The 17579-nt window shown below is 44.3% G+C and overlaps 1 protein-coding gene across 6 annotated transcripts in view; it reads left to right on the plus strand.

Moving 5' to 3' along the window:
* The window catches only part of AP2B1 (adaptor related protein complex 2 subunit beta 1), a 138575-nt gene that overhangs the window by 119312 nt on the left and 1684 nt on the right, over window positions 1-17579 (plus strand). For all 6 annotated transcript variants that reach the window (XM_070735155.1, XM_070735153.1, XM_070735152.1 and 3 more), the window contains one exon: window positions 13319-13473. In XM_070735155.1, the coding sequence (XP_070591256.1) occupies window positions 13319-13473 (155 nt within the window). The remainder of the gene's footprint in view (window positions 1-13318; window positions 13474-17579) is intronic.

Here is a 17579-nt window from a genome sequence, read left to right on the forward strand (position 1 = left end):
CCTTTCCCCCAGGCTTCTTTATATTTTGTTTCATGTTTGGTATGAATGTGCTGTTTGGTTTTTAAATATATGATAGGGTTTTATATGCTTCCTTTAATATTAGATTTCTTTTGCTATAATATTGTTTTTATTGTTGTGAGCCGCCCCGAGTCTTTGGAGAGGGGCGGCATACTAATCTAATAGATAGATAGATAGATAGATAGATAGATAGATAGATAGATAGATAGATAGATAGATAGATAGATAGATAGATTCCTTTCCTTAGGAAATCATCAGCTGAGCTTCTGTAGATTTTCTTCAACCTCATTGCTCCCAGCAGAGTAGTACACATCTAGGTGGCAATATTGCTTCCTCTGTCTTTCTCTTTGCAAATCTTGGCAGCCCTATCTTCAGACACCAGCAAGTGGGGGAGCAGGAGGAAAAGGCAGCCCAGAAAAACCTCTCTAATTGCTGTGAGAGCAAAACATCAGCTCGGGAGATGGGGGAAGCCAGTCTAATGAAATAAAATCTTGCTTATTACGCATGACCCATTTTTCATGTTCTTCACAAACCGAGCGAGACTGGCAGATTCCCACACACGCTGTCACTTCTCCAACGATCGCTCGTTTTTGAAAAGCTTCACTTCCCACCACCTTTTTTGTTATGGGCGAGGAAGCTCATTATCGGGGAGCTGTGGTTGGGTACAGCCGTTGAAACGCTGGAAAGTTTTCAGTCGTGGGATCCAAAGTTGCCCTGCAGGTCCGAGGGGAAGAGCCTTCTCTGTGGCGGCCCCGACTCTCTGGAACCAGGTCCCCCCGGAGATTAGAACTGCCCCCACCCTCCTTGCCTTCCGTAAACTCCTTAAAACTCACCTCTGCCATCAGGCATGGGGGAATTGAGGCACTCCCCCCCCTCTCCCCTGGGCCTATACTATTTATGTATGGTATGTCTGTGTGTGTGTCTGGTTTAATAATGGGGTTTTAAAAATTGTTTTTAAATTTATTGGATTTGTCATGAATTGTTTAATTGTATGCTATGAGCCGCCCCGAGTCTGCGGAGAGGGGGCGGCATACAAATCTAATAAGTAAGTAAGTAAGTAAATAAATAAATAAATCTAGTAAGTAAGTAAGTAAGTAAGTAAGTAAGTAAGTAAGTAAGTAAGTAAATTATATAAATTAAATAAATAAATATGATTGAGATCACCCAAACCAATCCAGTCAAGTCAAGATTCAGATGAGGAACTGTGCAACATCCCAGAAAAAGCCAATGACTGGCCCCGCGGTGCCTCTGTCAGCAAAAACAGAGCTTGGGAGGGCAGCGCGCGATCCTCGCAATCTCCATTTTTGCTGGGAGAGGCTTGCAGGAGAGCGTCCCAGCCAAAAACTGAGCTCGGAAGCTAATAGAGCATTCAGGCCACCACAGGCACCCTCGCACGACACGAATGATGTCATGCTACCACACCCACCCTGGCCACACTCACCCCAGCTCTCCAAAGATAAATATAATCCTGGTATGGCCCTCAATTAAATCAAGTTTGACACCCCTGGTTTAGATGCAGTAAAAGAGCAGTTTCCAAGTGATTAAAAAGTAGGGTTTGCAAACTTCATGTCCTTCAGCGAGCAATATTTTATTTATTTATTAGATTTGTATGCCGCCCCTCTCCGTAGACTCGGGGCGGCTAACAACAATAATAAGAAACAGCATAAAACAGTTACTAAAAGCCCTTATTAAAAACCAAACATACACGCAAACATACCATACATAAATTGTATAGGCCTAGGGGGAAGGTATATCTCAATTCCCCCATGCCTGACGACAGAGGCGGGTTTTAAGGAGCTTACGAAAGGCGAGGAGGGTGGGGGCAATTCTGATCTCTGGGGGGGAGTTGGTTCCAGAGGGCCGGGGCCGCCACAGAGAAGGCTCTTCCCCTGGGCCCCGCCAAATGACATTGTTTAGTTGACGGGACCCGGAGAAGGCCAACTCTGTGGGACCTAAGTGGTCGCTGGGATTCGTGCGGCAGAAGGCGGTCCCGGAGATATTCTGGTCCGATGCCATGAAGGGCTTTATAGGTCATAACCAACACTTTGAATTGTGACCAGAAACTGATTGGCAACCAATGCCCAAACCTATTGCCTCCAGGAGTTGAAACTCACAGAAAATCATTGTCCTGCTATCTCCTTATGAGGAAGAAGCATATGAAGTGCATGTGTGCAGTCTCCCATCATCTCCTTATCCAGAGAGGTTCCAAAGGCCAAGGGTGCTCACTGGTTGGTTGGTTGGTTTATGTATTTTTTTGATTTGATTTGATTTGATTCGATTCGATTCGATTCGATTTGATTTGATTTGTATGCCGCCCCTCTCCGTAGACTCGGTGTGGTTCCTTGGTCTTTGCCACAGTTGTCCCTTCTGCTTTTGCAGAGAGTCACCTTCAGTTCGTCATGCCTCCCTTGGAAGTCCTGTTTATTTTGTTTTGTATACATGGTGAAAACAATTTCAAGGGGAATAACAATACCAAACCTTAAAGTAGACAACACTAACCATAACATTCAAAACCAACTGGCAGCTGAGTGTAAAAAGTAACATTATGCAATCAAGTATTAATACACCCAGGCTTCACTATGTTACAAATCTGCATTTCTTCCCTAGTAACTGGAGGAATTTCGCCTTCCAATATAGGATGCTCATTATTTGGTATTTTATCTACACACATTTATTTGCTGCAACCATGTCCATGCATTTTCTTAACTCCTTATACTCAAACATCTGCCCTCAACCTCTGCTGTAGATTACTCTTAAGGTCACCTCTCCCTTTTTGATTTTGTTGGCAAGAATGACTTTACCTGGAGCTTACATTCAAATTTACATCAGTCTCTTGCATCAAGAGTCACTGAAGCTACTAAATCTGCCTGTAGCATTAAGGTAGCAATCCCCTGGTAGGAAATAAATCTCTGTGCTATAGATTTATTTCCTGCCAGGAGGTTACTATCTTAATCCATGTGGGTGGTACTTTACATCTGGTGTGATAATACTGTATCTATCCAGCTATTGAACTTAACATTGCTTCATTCCTTACCATTGGTCCTGCTCATTGTGCAATATTGCCAGAAATTGGCCTGACCTATTTGATAGAGTGCCATAGCAAATAGGTAGGCTGCTGTAATCTAAATCTTAAAATTGGGAAACCAATATTAGGACGATGAGGAAAGTAGGAGAAAGATACTAGTTCAGTTGATGAGTCAGTTAGCTGAGCTTATTTTCAGCAGAAGACAAGGATTTAATTAGCAACTATCCTAATTTTATCCATAAGGCTCAGTAGCTCAGAGTCTATGTTTAGTTACTATGTGCAGTGTTTCCACAAAATGTCTACTATGGCCTCAACTGAGTTGTACAATCTTGTATTAATTAAAAATATTTTTAGAGGAAGAAAATCAATTTTATATAGTTATCTTCACATGGTAAGCTTTTCAGGATGGGAGAAAGTTTAGTTTAATGAAAAGAGGATTAGGGGAGACATGATAGCAGTGTTCCAATATCTCAGGGGCTCCCACAAAGAAGTCAAGCTATTCTCCAAAGCACCTGAAGTTAAAGCAATGGGTAGAAACTAATCAAGTAGAGAAGCAACTTAGAACTAAGGAGAAATTTCCTGAAGGTTAGTACAATTAATCAATGGAAAAGCTTGCCTCCAGAAGTTGTGAATGCTCCAACACTGGAAAATTTTAAGAAGATGTTGGATAACCATATGTCTGAAGTGGTGTATGGTTTCCTGCCTAAGCAGGCATTTTAACAAGGTCCCACTCGTCATCTTCAGGCTAGTGCTTTTGGCTTTGTGCTCAAAGCACAAAGCCGAAAGCATCAGCTTGAAGATGACGAGTGGAATCTCGTCGAAACCTCACCAAGTTTCTATCAACCTTAGACAAGACCCGAATATGCCAAGACCTACATGCCTGAGGGGGGCGTTTGCCCAGGTTCGCCTGGTGCACCAGTTGCGGCCCTATCTGGATCGGGAGTCACTGCTCATAGTCACTCATGCCCTCATCACCTCGAGGCTCAACTACTGTAATGCTCTCTACATGGGGCTACCCTTGAAGAGTGTTCGGAAACTTCAGTTCGTGCAGAATGCAGCTGCGAGAGCAATCATGGGCTTCCCTAAATATGCCCATGTCACACCAACACTCCGCAGTCTGCATTGGTTGCTGATCAGTTTCCGGTCACAATTCAAAGTGTTGGTTATGACCTATAAAGCCCTTCATGGCACCGGGCCAGATTATCTCAGGGACCGCCTTCTTCCGCACGAATCCCAGCAACCAGGTAGGTCCCACAGAGTGGGCCTTCTCCGGGTCCCGTCAACTAAACAGTGTCGGTTGGCGGGGCCCAGGGGAAGAGCCTTCTCTGTGGCAGCCCCGGCTCTCTGGAACCAACTCCCCCCCGAGATTAGAATAGCCCCCACCCTCCTTGCCTTTCGTAAGCTCCTCAAAACCCACCTCTGCCATCAGGCATGGGGGAACTAAGATAAACTTTCCCCCTAGGCTTCTACAATTTATGCATGGTATGTTTGTATGTATGATTGGTTTTATAACAAGGGTTTTTAGCTGTTTTAGTATTAGATTTTTACATTCTGTTTTTATCACTGTTGTTAGCCGCCCCGAGTCCACGAAGAGGGGCGGCATACAAATCCAATAAATAAATAAATAACCATGAAAACTACAGTGTGAGTGTGTATATACAAATATATATCGACCTACTTACTGTACATACATAGTTTGCTTTGTGCTCAAAATGTCTTCAACTCAAAGGAAGTTCGTGCATTAATGTTTCCTTCAGATAACGAGTTACAAGGACGGAATCTGGTTCCCGTGGAATAAAATTCCATTTGTTTCTCAGCTTGCCGTTGCGGTGTTGCCTTTTTCTAACAACCATGGCTCCCTCTCCCCCCCCCCATACACCAACGCACATCACCATCCACTTTCCTTGCCCCCTTTCTAAAATGTTCCAACGCCCAATTATCCCTACAAAAGAAAAGCAGGCATGCCAGTTGCTAAAGTAGGTGTTTCGCACAATCGCAGGCTTGGGTCCGACTAAGCCAAGGCCCGCTCTGGATGTCAGGTCCCTTGTGTGCTTGGGGCTTGCCTTCTCTCCTCATCTGCTGCCACCCACACCTTTAGCGGCAAGGTCACCCTCCCGCGGTGACTTAAGTTCAGAGTGTCAGAAAGGCATAAGCGTAGCAATTAAGTCCCTGAATTGGCAAAGCCAGCGCCTTTCTCATGATAGCAGGCTGGGGGTGTTTTCTCTGCACATGTCAGAATAATTCTGCTGAGCAGAAATTAGGGTAGTCAAGGCTGTATTTAAGTGCCATCATAATGAGAGCTGCAAGGGGGAAGGGACGGGTTTGGAGAAAGCTTTGTTAGGGCTGTACTTATTACATTGTGTTGAAGAAAATAGAAAAAAAGTTTGGCAAGCTCCCCCCCTCCCCCTTGTGAGTGGAACAAACACAAACATTTGCACTGTACCTAGGGCCTCCAGATACAGCGACCGATTAGGTCCCACAGAGTTGGCCTTCTCCGGGTCCCGTCGACTGAACAATATCATCACCCAGGGGAAGAGCCTTCTCTGTGGCGGCCCCGACCCTCTGGAACCAGCTCCCCCCGGAGATTAGAATTGCCCCCACCCTGCTTTCCTTTCGTAAACTTCTTAAAACCCACCTCTGCCGTCGTGCATGGGGGAATTGAGACATCTCCCCCGGGCCTATACAATTTATGCATGGTATGTTTGCGTGTATGTTTTTGTTTTTTAATAAGGGGTTTTTAGTGGTTTTTTTAAATTATTAGATTTGTTGCATATTGTTTCATTGTTGTTGTGAGCCACCCCGAGTCTACGGAGAAGGGCGGCATACAAATCTAATAAATAAATAAATAAATAAAATAAATAAACTGTACATGATTAACGCCTGTCAGGCCCCCAAGAACAAAGAAAAACATGTAGAATTACTTTTGAACAGTTTCCTTTATTGTTCCTCCCCTCTGGACAGAATTCTTGCCAGACCAAGGCAACGAACATGCATCACCAAAGAAGATAAACTCTGAGAATTGCTGAGGAGGAGAGCCGTCTTAACTCTCTTTCCGCCAATTGAACTATCTGAAATCAATTATCTCTTTGCCCTCTGGGTTTCAGCCCCTCCCTCCCTCATGGGAATCCAGAGTACATTCCACCACATTCCCCTGCAGCCCCGCCAATCTACATTGTTTAGTCCAGTGGTCCCCAAACTACAGCCCGTGGGCCGGATGCGGCCCGCTGAGGTCTTTTAACCGGCCCGCAGCAGCACATGAGATTTTACCGATTGATATAATAAGAGAGAGAAAGAGGGAGAGATAGAGAGGGAGAGAGAAATGAAGAGGAGAGATAGAAAGGGAGAGAGAGAAAGGGAGAAATAGAGAAAGTGTGAGAGATACAAAGAGGGAGAGTTAGAAAGAGAGTGAGTGAGAAAGAGAAGAGAGAGAAAGAAAGAAAGAGAGAGGGACAGAGAGAAAAAAGAAAGAAAGAGGGAGAGGGAGAGGGAGAGAGAAACGGAGAGGGAGCGATGGAAAGAAAGAGAGAGAGAAAATGAGAAAATGATGGAGGGAAAGAACGAGGGAGAGGGAAATGAAACAAATGAGAGAAAAGGAAGAGGGAAGAGAGAAGTGGAGAGGAAGGAAGGGAGGGAAGGAAGGAAGGAGAAATGGAGTTTGTTGATTTAAGTTTAAATTTACTTGTTAATAAAGAAGTATAAATTACTTTATTACTTAATTATTAATTACTTATTACTTCTTTATTTTAAATATTGTATATGTTCCCATTTTGGTTTTTACTTTAAATAAGGTATGTGCAGTGTGCATAAGGATTTGTTCACAGGGGTTTTTTTATAGTCCGGCCCTCCAACAGTCTGAGGGACCGTGAACTGGCCCCCTGTGTAAAAAGTTTGGGGACCCCTGGTTTAGTCGATAGGACCCGGAGAAGGCCAACTCTGTTCGATCTTATTGGTCTCTGGGTGGTATACGGCAGGAGACGGTCCCGAAGATAGTCTGGTCCTAAGCCACGTGGGGCTTTATAGGTGATTACCAACACCTTCAATTGTGACCGGAGACTAATCGGTAGCCAGTACAGCTCGCGGAGCATTGGTGTTATATGGGCGTACCGAAGTATCCCCATAATGACTTGCGCGGCTGCATTCTCGATGACCAGCAGTCTAGGGTAGCCCCATGTAGGGCGCATGGCAATAATCAAGACGGGAGGTGATGAGGGCTTGAGTGACTGTGCGGAGAGCCTCCTAGTCCAAATGTGGCCGCAACTGGTATACCAAGCAAACCTGGGCAAAGGTCCCTGTGGCCACAGCTGAGAGATGGTAATCAAGGCTCAGCTGTGGATCCAGGAGGACACCCAAGTTGCGGACCTTAGTTTCCACCCATTGCTTCTTGTCCTACCCTCAGGTGCTTTGGACAATAGGTTGACTCTGTCTTCTTTGTGGCAACCCCTGAGATATTGGAAGACTGCTATCATGTTTAAGGGACTGGAAACCAAGACTTACGAAGAGAGACTGAGGGAACTGGGCATAGATAGCCTAGAGAAAAGGAGGGCCAGAGCAGACATGATAGCAGTCTACAAGTATACGAGGGGATGTCACAGAGAGGAGGGGATCACTTTATTCTTCAGGGCACAAGAGGGCCGGACGAGGAACAACGGCTGGAAGCTGACCAAGGAGAGATTCAACATGGAGATAAGGAGGAATTTCCTGACGGTCAGAGCGATCAACCAGCGGACGTTGTGAACTCCAACACTCTGGACATTTTTAAGAGAAGATTGAACTGCCACTTGACTGGTGTGCTATAGGGTTCCTGCTTGGGCAGGGGGTTGAACTTGATGGCCTTCATGGTCCCTTTCAATTCTAACAATAAATGTATGTATGTATGTATGTATGTATGTATGTATGTATGTATGTATGTATGTATGTATGTATGTCTCCCCTGGTCCTTCTTTTCATTAAACTAGCCATGCTCAGTTCCTGCAGCCTTTTGTTTCCTCCTCCAAGAGATAATCATAAAGCGAAGCTCTGATGGTATCCAAAGTATTTTTAACAGCAGCCAAGCTGTCTTGGGATAAACCAAAAGCCAACGGGGAGGGGTGTTCCTTTCACGTTCCATGCCACTCCAGGAACCTTTGCCAAATGATCTGCCCCGTTTGGCGGCAAGGTTGTGCTGCCACTCTTCGCAGGGTCCCATTTATAAAGGCAAGCTCGTCACATGCCCATGCCGGTCTACCTCATGTATCAGGGACTGCCCGGCAATGTTGCTTAGCAACCTGGCTCATTCCCTGAGAAGCCGACATCAGCCTTGGCATGGGAGGCCTGGGAGGGAAAGGGAGGAAAGGCATGGACCCCTTTGAAGGAAAGGGAATGATCCTGTTCCCCAAAGGAGACCCTCACCCATTTTTTAAAAAAAATAAACTAATTTATGTATTAAATGCACAGTATGGAGGTAAAGAGAACTTGCATCCCCTGCCTGCTCCAAAGAGCTTACAATTACTCTTAGGCCAATGTGGAGCCAACTTGACTGGCTTCAATCATGCTAGAAACATAGAAGTCTGACGGCAGACAAAGACCTTGTGGCCCATCTAGTCTGCCCTTATACTATTTCCTGTATTTTATCTTAGGATGGATATATGTTTATCCCAGGCATGTTTAAATTCAGTTACTGTGGATTTGCCAACCACGTCTGTTGAAAGTTTGTTCCAAGCATCTACTACTCTTTCAGTAAAAGAATATTTTCTCAGGTTGCTTCTGATCTCCCCCCCAACAAACCTCAGATTGTGTCCCCTTGTTCTTGTGTTCACTTTCCTATTAAAAACACTTCCATCCTGAACCTTATTTAACCCTTTAACATATTTAAATGTTTCGATCATGTCCCCCCTTTTCCTTCTGTCCTCCAGACTATACAGATTGAGTCCATTAAGTCTTTCCTGATACGTTTTATGCTTAAGACCTTCCACCATTCTTGTAGCCCGCCTTTGGACCAGTTCAGTTTCGTCAATATCTCTTTGTAGGTGAGGTCTCCAGAACTGAACACAGTACTGTATTCCAAATGTGGTCTCACCAGCGCTCTATACAGCGGGATCACAATCTCCCTTTTCCTGCTTGTTATCGCCCTAGCTATGCAGCCAAGCATTCTACTTGCTTTTCCCTGTTTCCTTTTCCCTGATTCTCCTGTTAAAAAGATTTACTCTCCTTCTCTTCCCATATCTATATCCGTTGTGCCCCAAAACCCAGCTCATTAATTCCCCTTCTGAAATCTTGCAGGCCTCTTAACTAGAGCCACTTCTAATCTCCATGTCATTTTAATATTCATTGCCACAAAAAAGGGAACTTATGCTCAAATTATATCAAAGCCTCTCTTGGACAGCCCTCCTGTATATCTTCCTCTGAAGCAGCAGGTTTGATCATTGCAGAGACAGCTGTTTTGCTGGAAATTCCTGAGTCTGAAGAAATAGTCTGAAAATAAACGTAAAAATTTGAAGGTGTTTGGTATGTTTGTATGTTAAAGTCCCCGAACCTATTTATTTGAAAGTTGGCATTCCTCAATCCCCTCAGGTGGGACTACTTTTCTTGCACTTTTCACCCAGTTCTGTCAAAGGGACTCAAGATTGTAGTTTTAAAAGTTTCATTTATTAGTTTTTCTAAATTTTAAAAACAACATTTCTATTTAATACAGATCTACGCCCGTTTTTCTTCCAGTTTGTTATATTTTTTATAATTAACTCTTTATTCATCCATCTGTTAAACTACTGAAGTTTGCAGATGATACAACAGTGATCAGACTCATTCGAGACAACGATGAATCCGCATACAGACGGGAAGTTGAACAACTATCCTTGTGGTGTGACCAGAACAATCTAGAACTGAACACACTCAAAACCGTAGAAATGGTGGTAGACTTTAAGAGAAACCCTTCCACCTCTCACAATACTAGACAACACAGTATCAACAGTAGAGACCTTCAAATTTCTAGGTTCTATCATATCTCAAGACCTAAAATGGTCACCTAACATCAAAAACATCATCAAAAAAGCACAACAAAGAATGTTCTTTCTGCGCCAGCTCAGGAAGCTCAAACTGCCCAAGGAGCTGCTCAGTTCTACAGAGGAATAATTGAGTCTGTCATCTGCACCTCTATAACTGTCTGGTTTGGTGCTGCAACCCAACAGGACCGACACAGACTTCAGAGGATAATCAGAATTGCAGAAAAAACAATTGCTGCCAATCTGCCTTCCATTGAGGACCTGTATACTGCACGAGTCAAAAAGAGGGTGGGTAAAATATTTACTGACCCCTCACATCCTGGACACAAATTGTTTCAACTCCTACCCTCAAAACGTCGCTACAGAGCACTGCACACCAAGACAACTAGACACAAGAACAGTTTTTCCCCGAACGGCATCACTCTACTAAACAAATAATTCCCTCAACACTGTCAGACTTTCTACTAAATCTGCACTTCTATTCTACTAGTTTTTCTCATCATTCCTATCACCCATTTCCTCCCATGTTGACTGTATGACTGTAACTTGTTGCGTATATCCTAAGATTTTTATTAATATTGCTTCTTCATTGCTTCTTTGACCCCTATGACAATCGTTAAGTGTTGTACCACATGATTCTTGACAAATGTATATTTTATTTTATGTACGTTGAGAGCATATGCACCAAGACAAATTCCTTGTGTGTCCAATCACACTTGGCCAATAAAATTCTATTCTATTCTATTCTATTCTATTCTATTCTATTCTAACAATACATATTACATTGCATGTTTATATGTTTCTTGTTTTTTGTACATCCTTTCACATTTTATCCCAGTCTTTTGCCTTTATTGCAAATCCAATTATACCAGTTATTCCAAATCTCATAGTATTCTGAGTTGATTGTAGTTAATTTCCAAGGACAGATTACATGAACATTTGGATTCTGAATCAAAATTTGTATTTGGGCTCAAAGTTATATTTGTGACCATGGGATACCCAAGTGTATTGGGCTGTTTCGGAATCCTTCAGAATGCAAACCAGATCTTAGTTTATAAAATATGTGATTTTTAAAAAAAATAAGTTTGGAGAATTAATTTTCACAGTACGCAAGTGATTACAGGGTTTTTTAAAAACTATTTATGTATTTATTTTGGAGTCTCCAAGCCAGCTTTTTGACTTGCTGGACTGTCCTTGCAATTTTCTGGGTAAGATTTCAGAAGTAGTTTGCCATTGCCTTTTTCCTAGGGCAGAGAGAGTGACTGGCCCAAGGCTCTGGGGACAAGAATCCTCAGCCTCCCAGGTTGTAGCTTGCTACCTTAACTGCTACAGATGTGCTCTGCAGGGATTCATCAGGCAATTGCTAAAAATCCAGACTGGTGCACACACACGCCAAAAATATAGAATATAATAGCCTTTTTTTGTCCCAGGATTCCCAAGGAAAGTCCTGTTTTCAAATCTCCATGGTGGTGAGCAGCTGTTAATTCTGCATGGAAAGGGGATGATTGTTCTGTACAGTGAATTTCTCAGAGAAAAAAGTTGGGGTAGAGAGGACACAATCCCTGGAAATGATGAGTTGCCTGGGTGTCTCAGTTTCCACAGCAACCAAGAAAAAGGCAATGCAAACCCATTGAATTGTGTATGCGGTTACAGAGAGATGGAATGTTTATGTTTCCATATGTGTGAAGGGGAGAGGGCGAGCAAAGATCCCTTCAGCATGACCCCTTACATCAACCATTCTAGGACCTCAAGTGGATCCAGCACTAATCTGATCCGCACGGAAGCTTCTTCTGAATTTTACACTCCGAGAACACAGAAAATGAAAGCGTTCGTTAAAAGGCATCTGTTGGCTTATGGATATATTTGCTGCATTTCCCAGCTTTGCTCTACATTAATGATACAACATTCTGGGGAGGGTACTGCGCAGTATGGAAACTTCTGGCAATTAAGGAAGAAATAGAAATGGAAAGGAAGTCCTGGAAAGGGAAGATGACTCCTGAAGATCCCAGCGGCCGATAAGGTCCCACAGAGTTGGCCTTCTCCGGGTCCCGTCGACCAAGCAATGTCGTTTGGCGGGCTCCACAGGAAGAGCCTTCTCTGTGGCGGCCCCGGCCCTCTGGAATCAACTCCCCCCAGAGATTAGAAACGCCCCCAATCTCCTTGTCTTTATCAAATTACTCAAGACCCACCTTTATCGCCAGGCATGGGGGAACTGAGACATCCTCCCCCAAGCTTTTATATTTTATGTTTGGTATGTATGTGTTGTATGGTTTTAATTGCTGGGGTTTTATATATGTTTTATTTTTAATATTAGATTTGTTTCACTGTTATATTGTTTCTATTATTGTTGTGAGCCGCCCCGAGTCTTCGGAGAGGGGCGGCATACAAATCTAATAAATAATAATAATAATAATAATAATAATAATAATAATAATAATAACAGATGAAACAATCGATCACATACTCAGCTGCTGCAAAAAGATCACACAGACTGACTACAAGCATAAACATGATGCTGTGGCACAGATGATCCACTGGAACTTGTGCCGGAACTACCATTTACCAGTGGCAAAGAACTGGTGGGATCATAAGCCCGAAAAAGTGGTCGAAAATGAGCAAGCAAAACTACTGTGGGACTTCCGACTTCAGACTGACCGAATTCTGAAGCATAACACACCAGACATCGTGATCGTGGAGAAAAAGAAAGTATGGATCATCGACATCGCAATCCCAGGAGGCAGCAGAATTGAGGAGAAGCAGCTAGAGAAATTAGTGAAGTACGAAGATCTAAAAATCAAGCTGCAACAACTCTGGCATAAACCAGTGAAAGTGGTCCCAGTGGTACTTGGCACGCTGGGCGCAGTGGCAAAGGGTCTCAGCGGACATTTGAAAACCATCAGAATTGACAAAATCTCCATCTGTCAATTGCAAAAGGCTGCTTTACTGGGATCGGCAAACATAATTCGCTGCTACATCATGCAGTCCTAGGTGCTTGGGAAGCGCCCGACTGGTAATGAAATACGAAATCCAGCATAGCGATCTCATTTGCTGTGTTGTATTGACATAATAATAATAATAATAATAATAATAATAATAATAATAATAATAATAAAATAATAATAATCTTGACTCTAACCTCCTCATAAGCAGGGTCTTGTCTTTTCTCCTCCTCCCCCATGACCCCCCCCCTTTTTCTTAGTTACATAGTCAAAACAGACACAGACTTCAGAGGAATCAGAACTGCAGAAAAAACAATTACTTTCCCAAAATCTAACGGGGCTTTCCTTTCTTCTGCTAGATACCGTTTCCAGTAAGCTCCAGAACAACAACATATATACCATTGCCAAGAGAAATGTGGAAGGCCAGGACATGCTGTACCAGTCACTGAAGCTTACCAATGGCATCTGGATACTGGCCGAACTACGCATTCAGCCTGGCAATCCCAACTATACGGTAAGGTCTTGTTTGTGGAGGGAACAGTGACCTGAAGCTCTAGCACAGTGATGGCAAAACCAGTTTTAGTTCACATGCCAAAAGGGTGTGTGTGCATGTGCTAACACACATTCCCTCCCGCCACACACATGCCCACACACACACCGATGTCACCCCTGCACATGTGCACCATACCCCCCGTCTCTGGATCTTGGATCTCGCCTTTCCTCTTTCTGTCTTAACTTGCTATTTCCTTGCAGCTTAAAAAGAAGTACAGGCAGTCCTCAATTTATGACCAGAGTTGAGCCCAAAATATAGGTGGCTAAGTGAAGCATCTGCCAAGTGAGTTTTGTCCCACTGTATAAACTTTCTTGTCACAGTTGTTTTAAGTGAATCACTGCAGTTGTTAAGTTAGCAAGACAGTTGTTAAGCGAATCCCCATTGACTTGGCTTGTCAGATGGTCACAACAGGGGATCTCATAACCCCGAGACACAGAAACTGTCATGAACACAAGCCAGTTGCCAAGCATCTGAATCTTGAGGCTTCGATGGTCATAAGTGTGAAACATGGCCACCAGTCACTTTTTTCAATGCCATTGTAACTTTGAACAGTCACTAAACAAACTGCCATAAGTTGAGGACTGCCTGTACTCCACGTTTTCAAGAAGTCCAGTTAAATTCTAAACCTCCAGGACTCTCTAACAAACCAATCAATTATGTTTTATACTTGTATTTTACTGTTTTATATTTTTATCTTACATTTTAAATATATTTTAATTAGGGTATTATTTTAGCTTAAACTCAATGTATATGTGTTATATAATGAATGCTTGGGTGGTTGAATGAGTGATTGTTTTAAGTAATTGTGATTAATTTATTAATTAATTTTTGGATTAATGCATTCTAATTTAATCAATAATTAGTTATATTAATAGTATTTTAATGTTTTTAATATTTTTTAACTTAATGTTATTATTTCTGTATCTTTAAGTGGGGTTATTTTAGAGATGGATAATTGGGATTGGATGGAGAATATGTATGTATCAAATGGGACTAATGTTATGAGTGGAAGGGTTAGTCTGCCTGGTGATGTAGAGGAAATGGGTATGGGGGAGCCCATCTCTGGGGTGGCAGAGGGCCAGAATATTCCAGTTCTGCTGGGGAGAGGCAGATATGGCGAGAGACATGGGGTAGGCCGCTCCCAGGGAACGAGGGCTCGGTGCCTGAAAGAGATCCCTTGTTCCGGCCCCACGAGCTCAGCCCAAGGTACTGGTGACAAGAGAAATCTGGACCCTGGGCTCAAGCTGCTGCTACTCAATGCCAGGTCGGTTGTAAATAAAGCTCTCCTCATCCAGGACTTACTCCTGGAAGAGGAGGCTGACCTGGCATGTGTGACTGAGACCTGGCTGGGCCCCAAGGGAGTAGTTCCTCTCTCTGAAATGTGCCCAGCTGGGTTTCAGGTATGGCACGAACTGTGACCCCAGGGAAGAGGGGGAGGAGTGGCTATTATAGCCAAGAAGACCTTCGACCTACGCAGACTCGCTGCCCCTGAGATTGTGGGTGGTGAGTCCCTCTTTGTGAAGTTGGATATAGGGGTTCAGGTGGGCTTGTTGCTCACGTACCTGCCTCCCAGCTGCATGGCAACAGCCCTGCCTGTGCTGCTCGAGGAGGTAGCCGGGCTGACGGTAGAATTCCCTAGACTTATTGTCTTGGGGGATTTTAATCTGCCGTTGCTTGGTGAATCCTCTGGATTAGCGCAGGAGTTCATGGCTGCCATGGCAGCCATGGACCTGACCCAAGTAATTCAGGGTCCGACTCACGAGGGGGGACACACTCCCGACTTGGTATTCCTCTTGGAGCAGCTGAGTGATGGTCTGGGATTAAGGGGCTTAGATATCTTGCCCTTGTCATGGTCACACAACATTCGATGCCATCGACCATGGTATCCTTCTGCGCCGACTGGAGGGGTTGGGAGTGGGTGGCACCGTTCTACGGTGATTCTCCTCCTACCTCTCCAGTCGGTCGCAGTCAGTGTTAGTGGGGGGTCAGAGGTCCACCCCTAAGTTCCTCCCCTGTGGAGTTCCTCAGGGGTCGGTCCTCTCCCCCCTGCTATTTAATATCTACATGAAACTTTTAGATGAGATCATCCAAGGACACGGGGTGAGTTGTCATCAGTACACTGATAACACCCAGTTGTACATCTCCACCCCGTACCCACTCAGCGAAGCAGTGGAAGTGATGTGCCAGTGCCTGGAGGCTGTTAGGGTCTGGATGGGTGCCAACAGGCTCAAACTCAACCCTGACAAAGCAGAGTGGCTGTGGGTTTTGCCTACCAAAGACAATTCCAACTGTCTGTCCATTATCCTGGGGTGGGAATCACTGACCTCCTCAGAGAGGGTCCGCAACTTGGGCATCCTCCTCAACCCACAGCTGACTCTAGAACATCATCTTTTGGGTGTGGTGAGGGGGGCATTTGTCCACGTTCGCCTGGTGCACCAGTTGCGGCCCCATTTGGATAGGGAGTTCTTCCTCACGGTCACTCAGGCTCTTATCACCTCGAGGTTTGACTACTGCAATGCTCTCTACATGGGGCTACCTCTGAAGACTGTTCGCAAACTTCAAATCGTGCAGAATGCAGCCGCGTGAGGGATCATGGGTCTCCCCAAATATACCTATGTCTCTCAAACACCGGATACAATTCAAAGTGTTGGTAATGACATACAAAGCCCTACATGGCATCGGACCAGGTTACTTATGGGACCGCCTTCTGCCGCATAAATCCCTGTAGCCTGTTAGCTCCCACAGAGTTGGCCTTCTCCAGGTCCCGTCAACCAGACAATGTCGTTTGGCAGGGCTTAGGGGAAGAGCCTTCTCTGTGGGCGCGCCGGCCCTCTGGAATCAGTTCCCCCCAGAGATTCGTACTGTCCCCACCCTCCTCATCTTCCGCAAGAGCCTTAAGACTCACCTATGTTGCCAGGCCTGGGGGAATTAGACCTTGCCCCTCTGACCAATAAATGTGATACATGATATGATTGGACTGTATGGTTGTGTATTACATAGGGTTTTTCGTCGTCCTTTTTAATATACAGTGATACCTCGTCTTACAAAGCCCTCATCATACGAACTTTTCAAGTTACAAACCTGGGGTTTAAGATTTTTTTGCCTCTTCTTCCGAACTATTTTCACCTTACAAACCCGCCGCTGCCGCTGGGATGCCCCACCTCTGGACTTCCGTTGCCAGGCGAAGCACCCGTTTTTGCACTGGTGGGATTCCCCTGAGGCTCCCCTCCATGGGAAAACCCACCTCCAGATTTTGCAATGCTGCAGGGGAATCCCAGCAGGGGAATCCCACCAGTGCGAAAACGGGTGCTTTTGCTGGCAACGGAAGTCCGGAGGTGGGGTTTCCCAGTGAGGGAAGCCTCAGCAAGATCGCAGCATTGCAAATGGGCAAAAGGGGTGAATTTTGGGCTTGCAGGCATTAATCGCTTTTCCATTGATTCCTATGGGAAACATTGTTTCGTCTTACAAACCTTTCCCCTTACGAACCTCGTCCTGGAACCAATTAAGTTCGTAAGACGAGGTATCACTGTATTAGATTTGTTCTATATGCTTGTTTTATATTTATTCTGTGAGCCGCCCCGAGTCTTCGGAGAAGGGCGGCATACAAATCTAATAAATTGAATTGAATTAAATTAAATATCATAACCACATTTCAAATGATCACTTTGGGAAATTTGGAGGAGAGATGAAAATACTAAAGTTTCCACCTGATTAAATTTCTTTTAATCATTTAATTCACTAACTGGCAAATGTTGGGACTGTCCGTTGTACACGTCTCCAATGCTCATCTTTGTTATCACGGTCAGGTTGGCAATAATTGATTAGGCTTGGAATTCACTCCATCTGGTAGGCACCAAATCCCTTCCGTTTATTCCATGAAATGATGGAAGCCTTGTACATAAGAGGAAAACTGGCTGGTTTCGCCCTCAGCCCTCAAGCCAGGTTAATGAAGGGCAGTTGTGCTGGCAGAACATGCTGTAATCAGATAAATATGCTATTTTATTGTTGAATGTGATGGTCTGATTAGAACACATCAACCATGTAATCATGTTGGGCAGGCTTTCCTG

The sequence above is a fragment of the Erythrolamprus reginae genome, chromosome 1 (assembly GCF_031021105.1).
Source record: "Erythrolamprus reginae isolate rEryReg1 chromosome 1, rEryReg1.hap1, whole genome shotgun sequence".
In the NCBI taxonomy this organism is placed as follows: domain Eukaryota; kingdom Metazoa; phylum Chordata; class Lepidosauria; order Squamata; family Dipsadidae; genus Erythrolamprus; species Erythrolamprus reginae.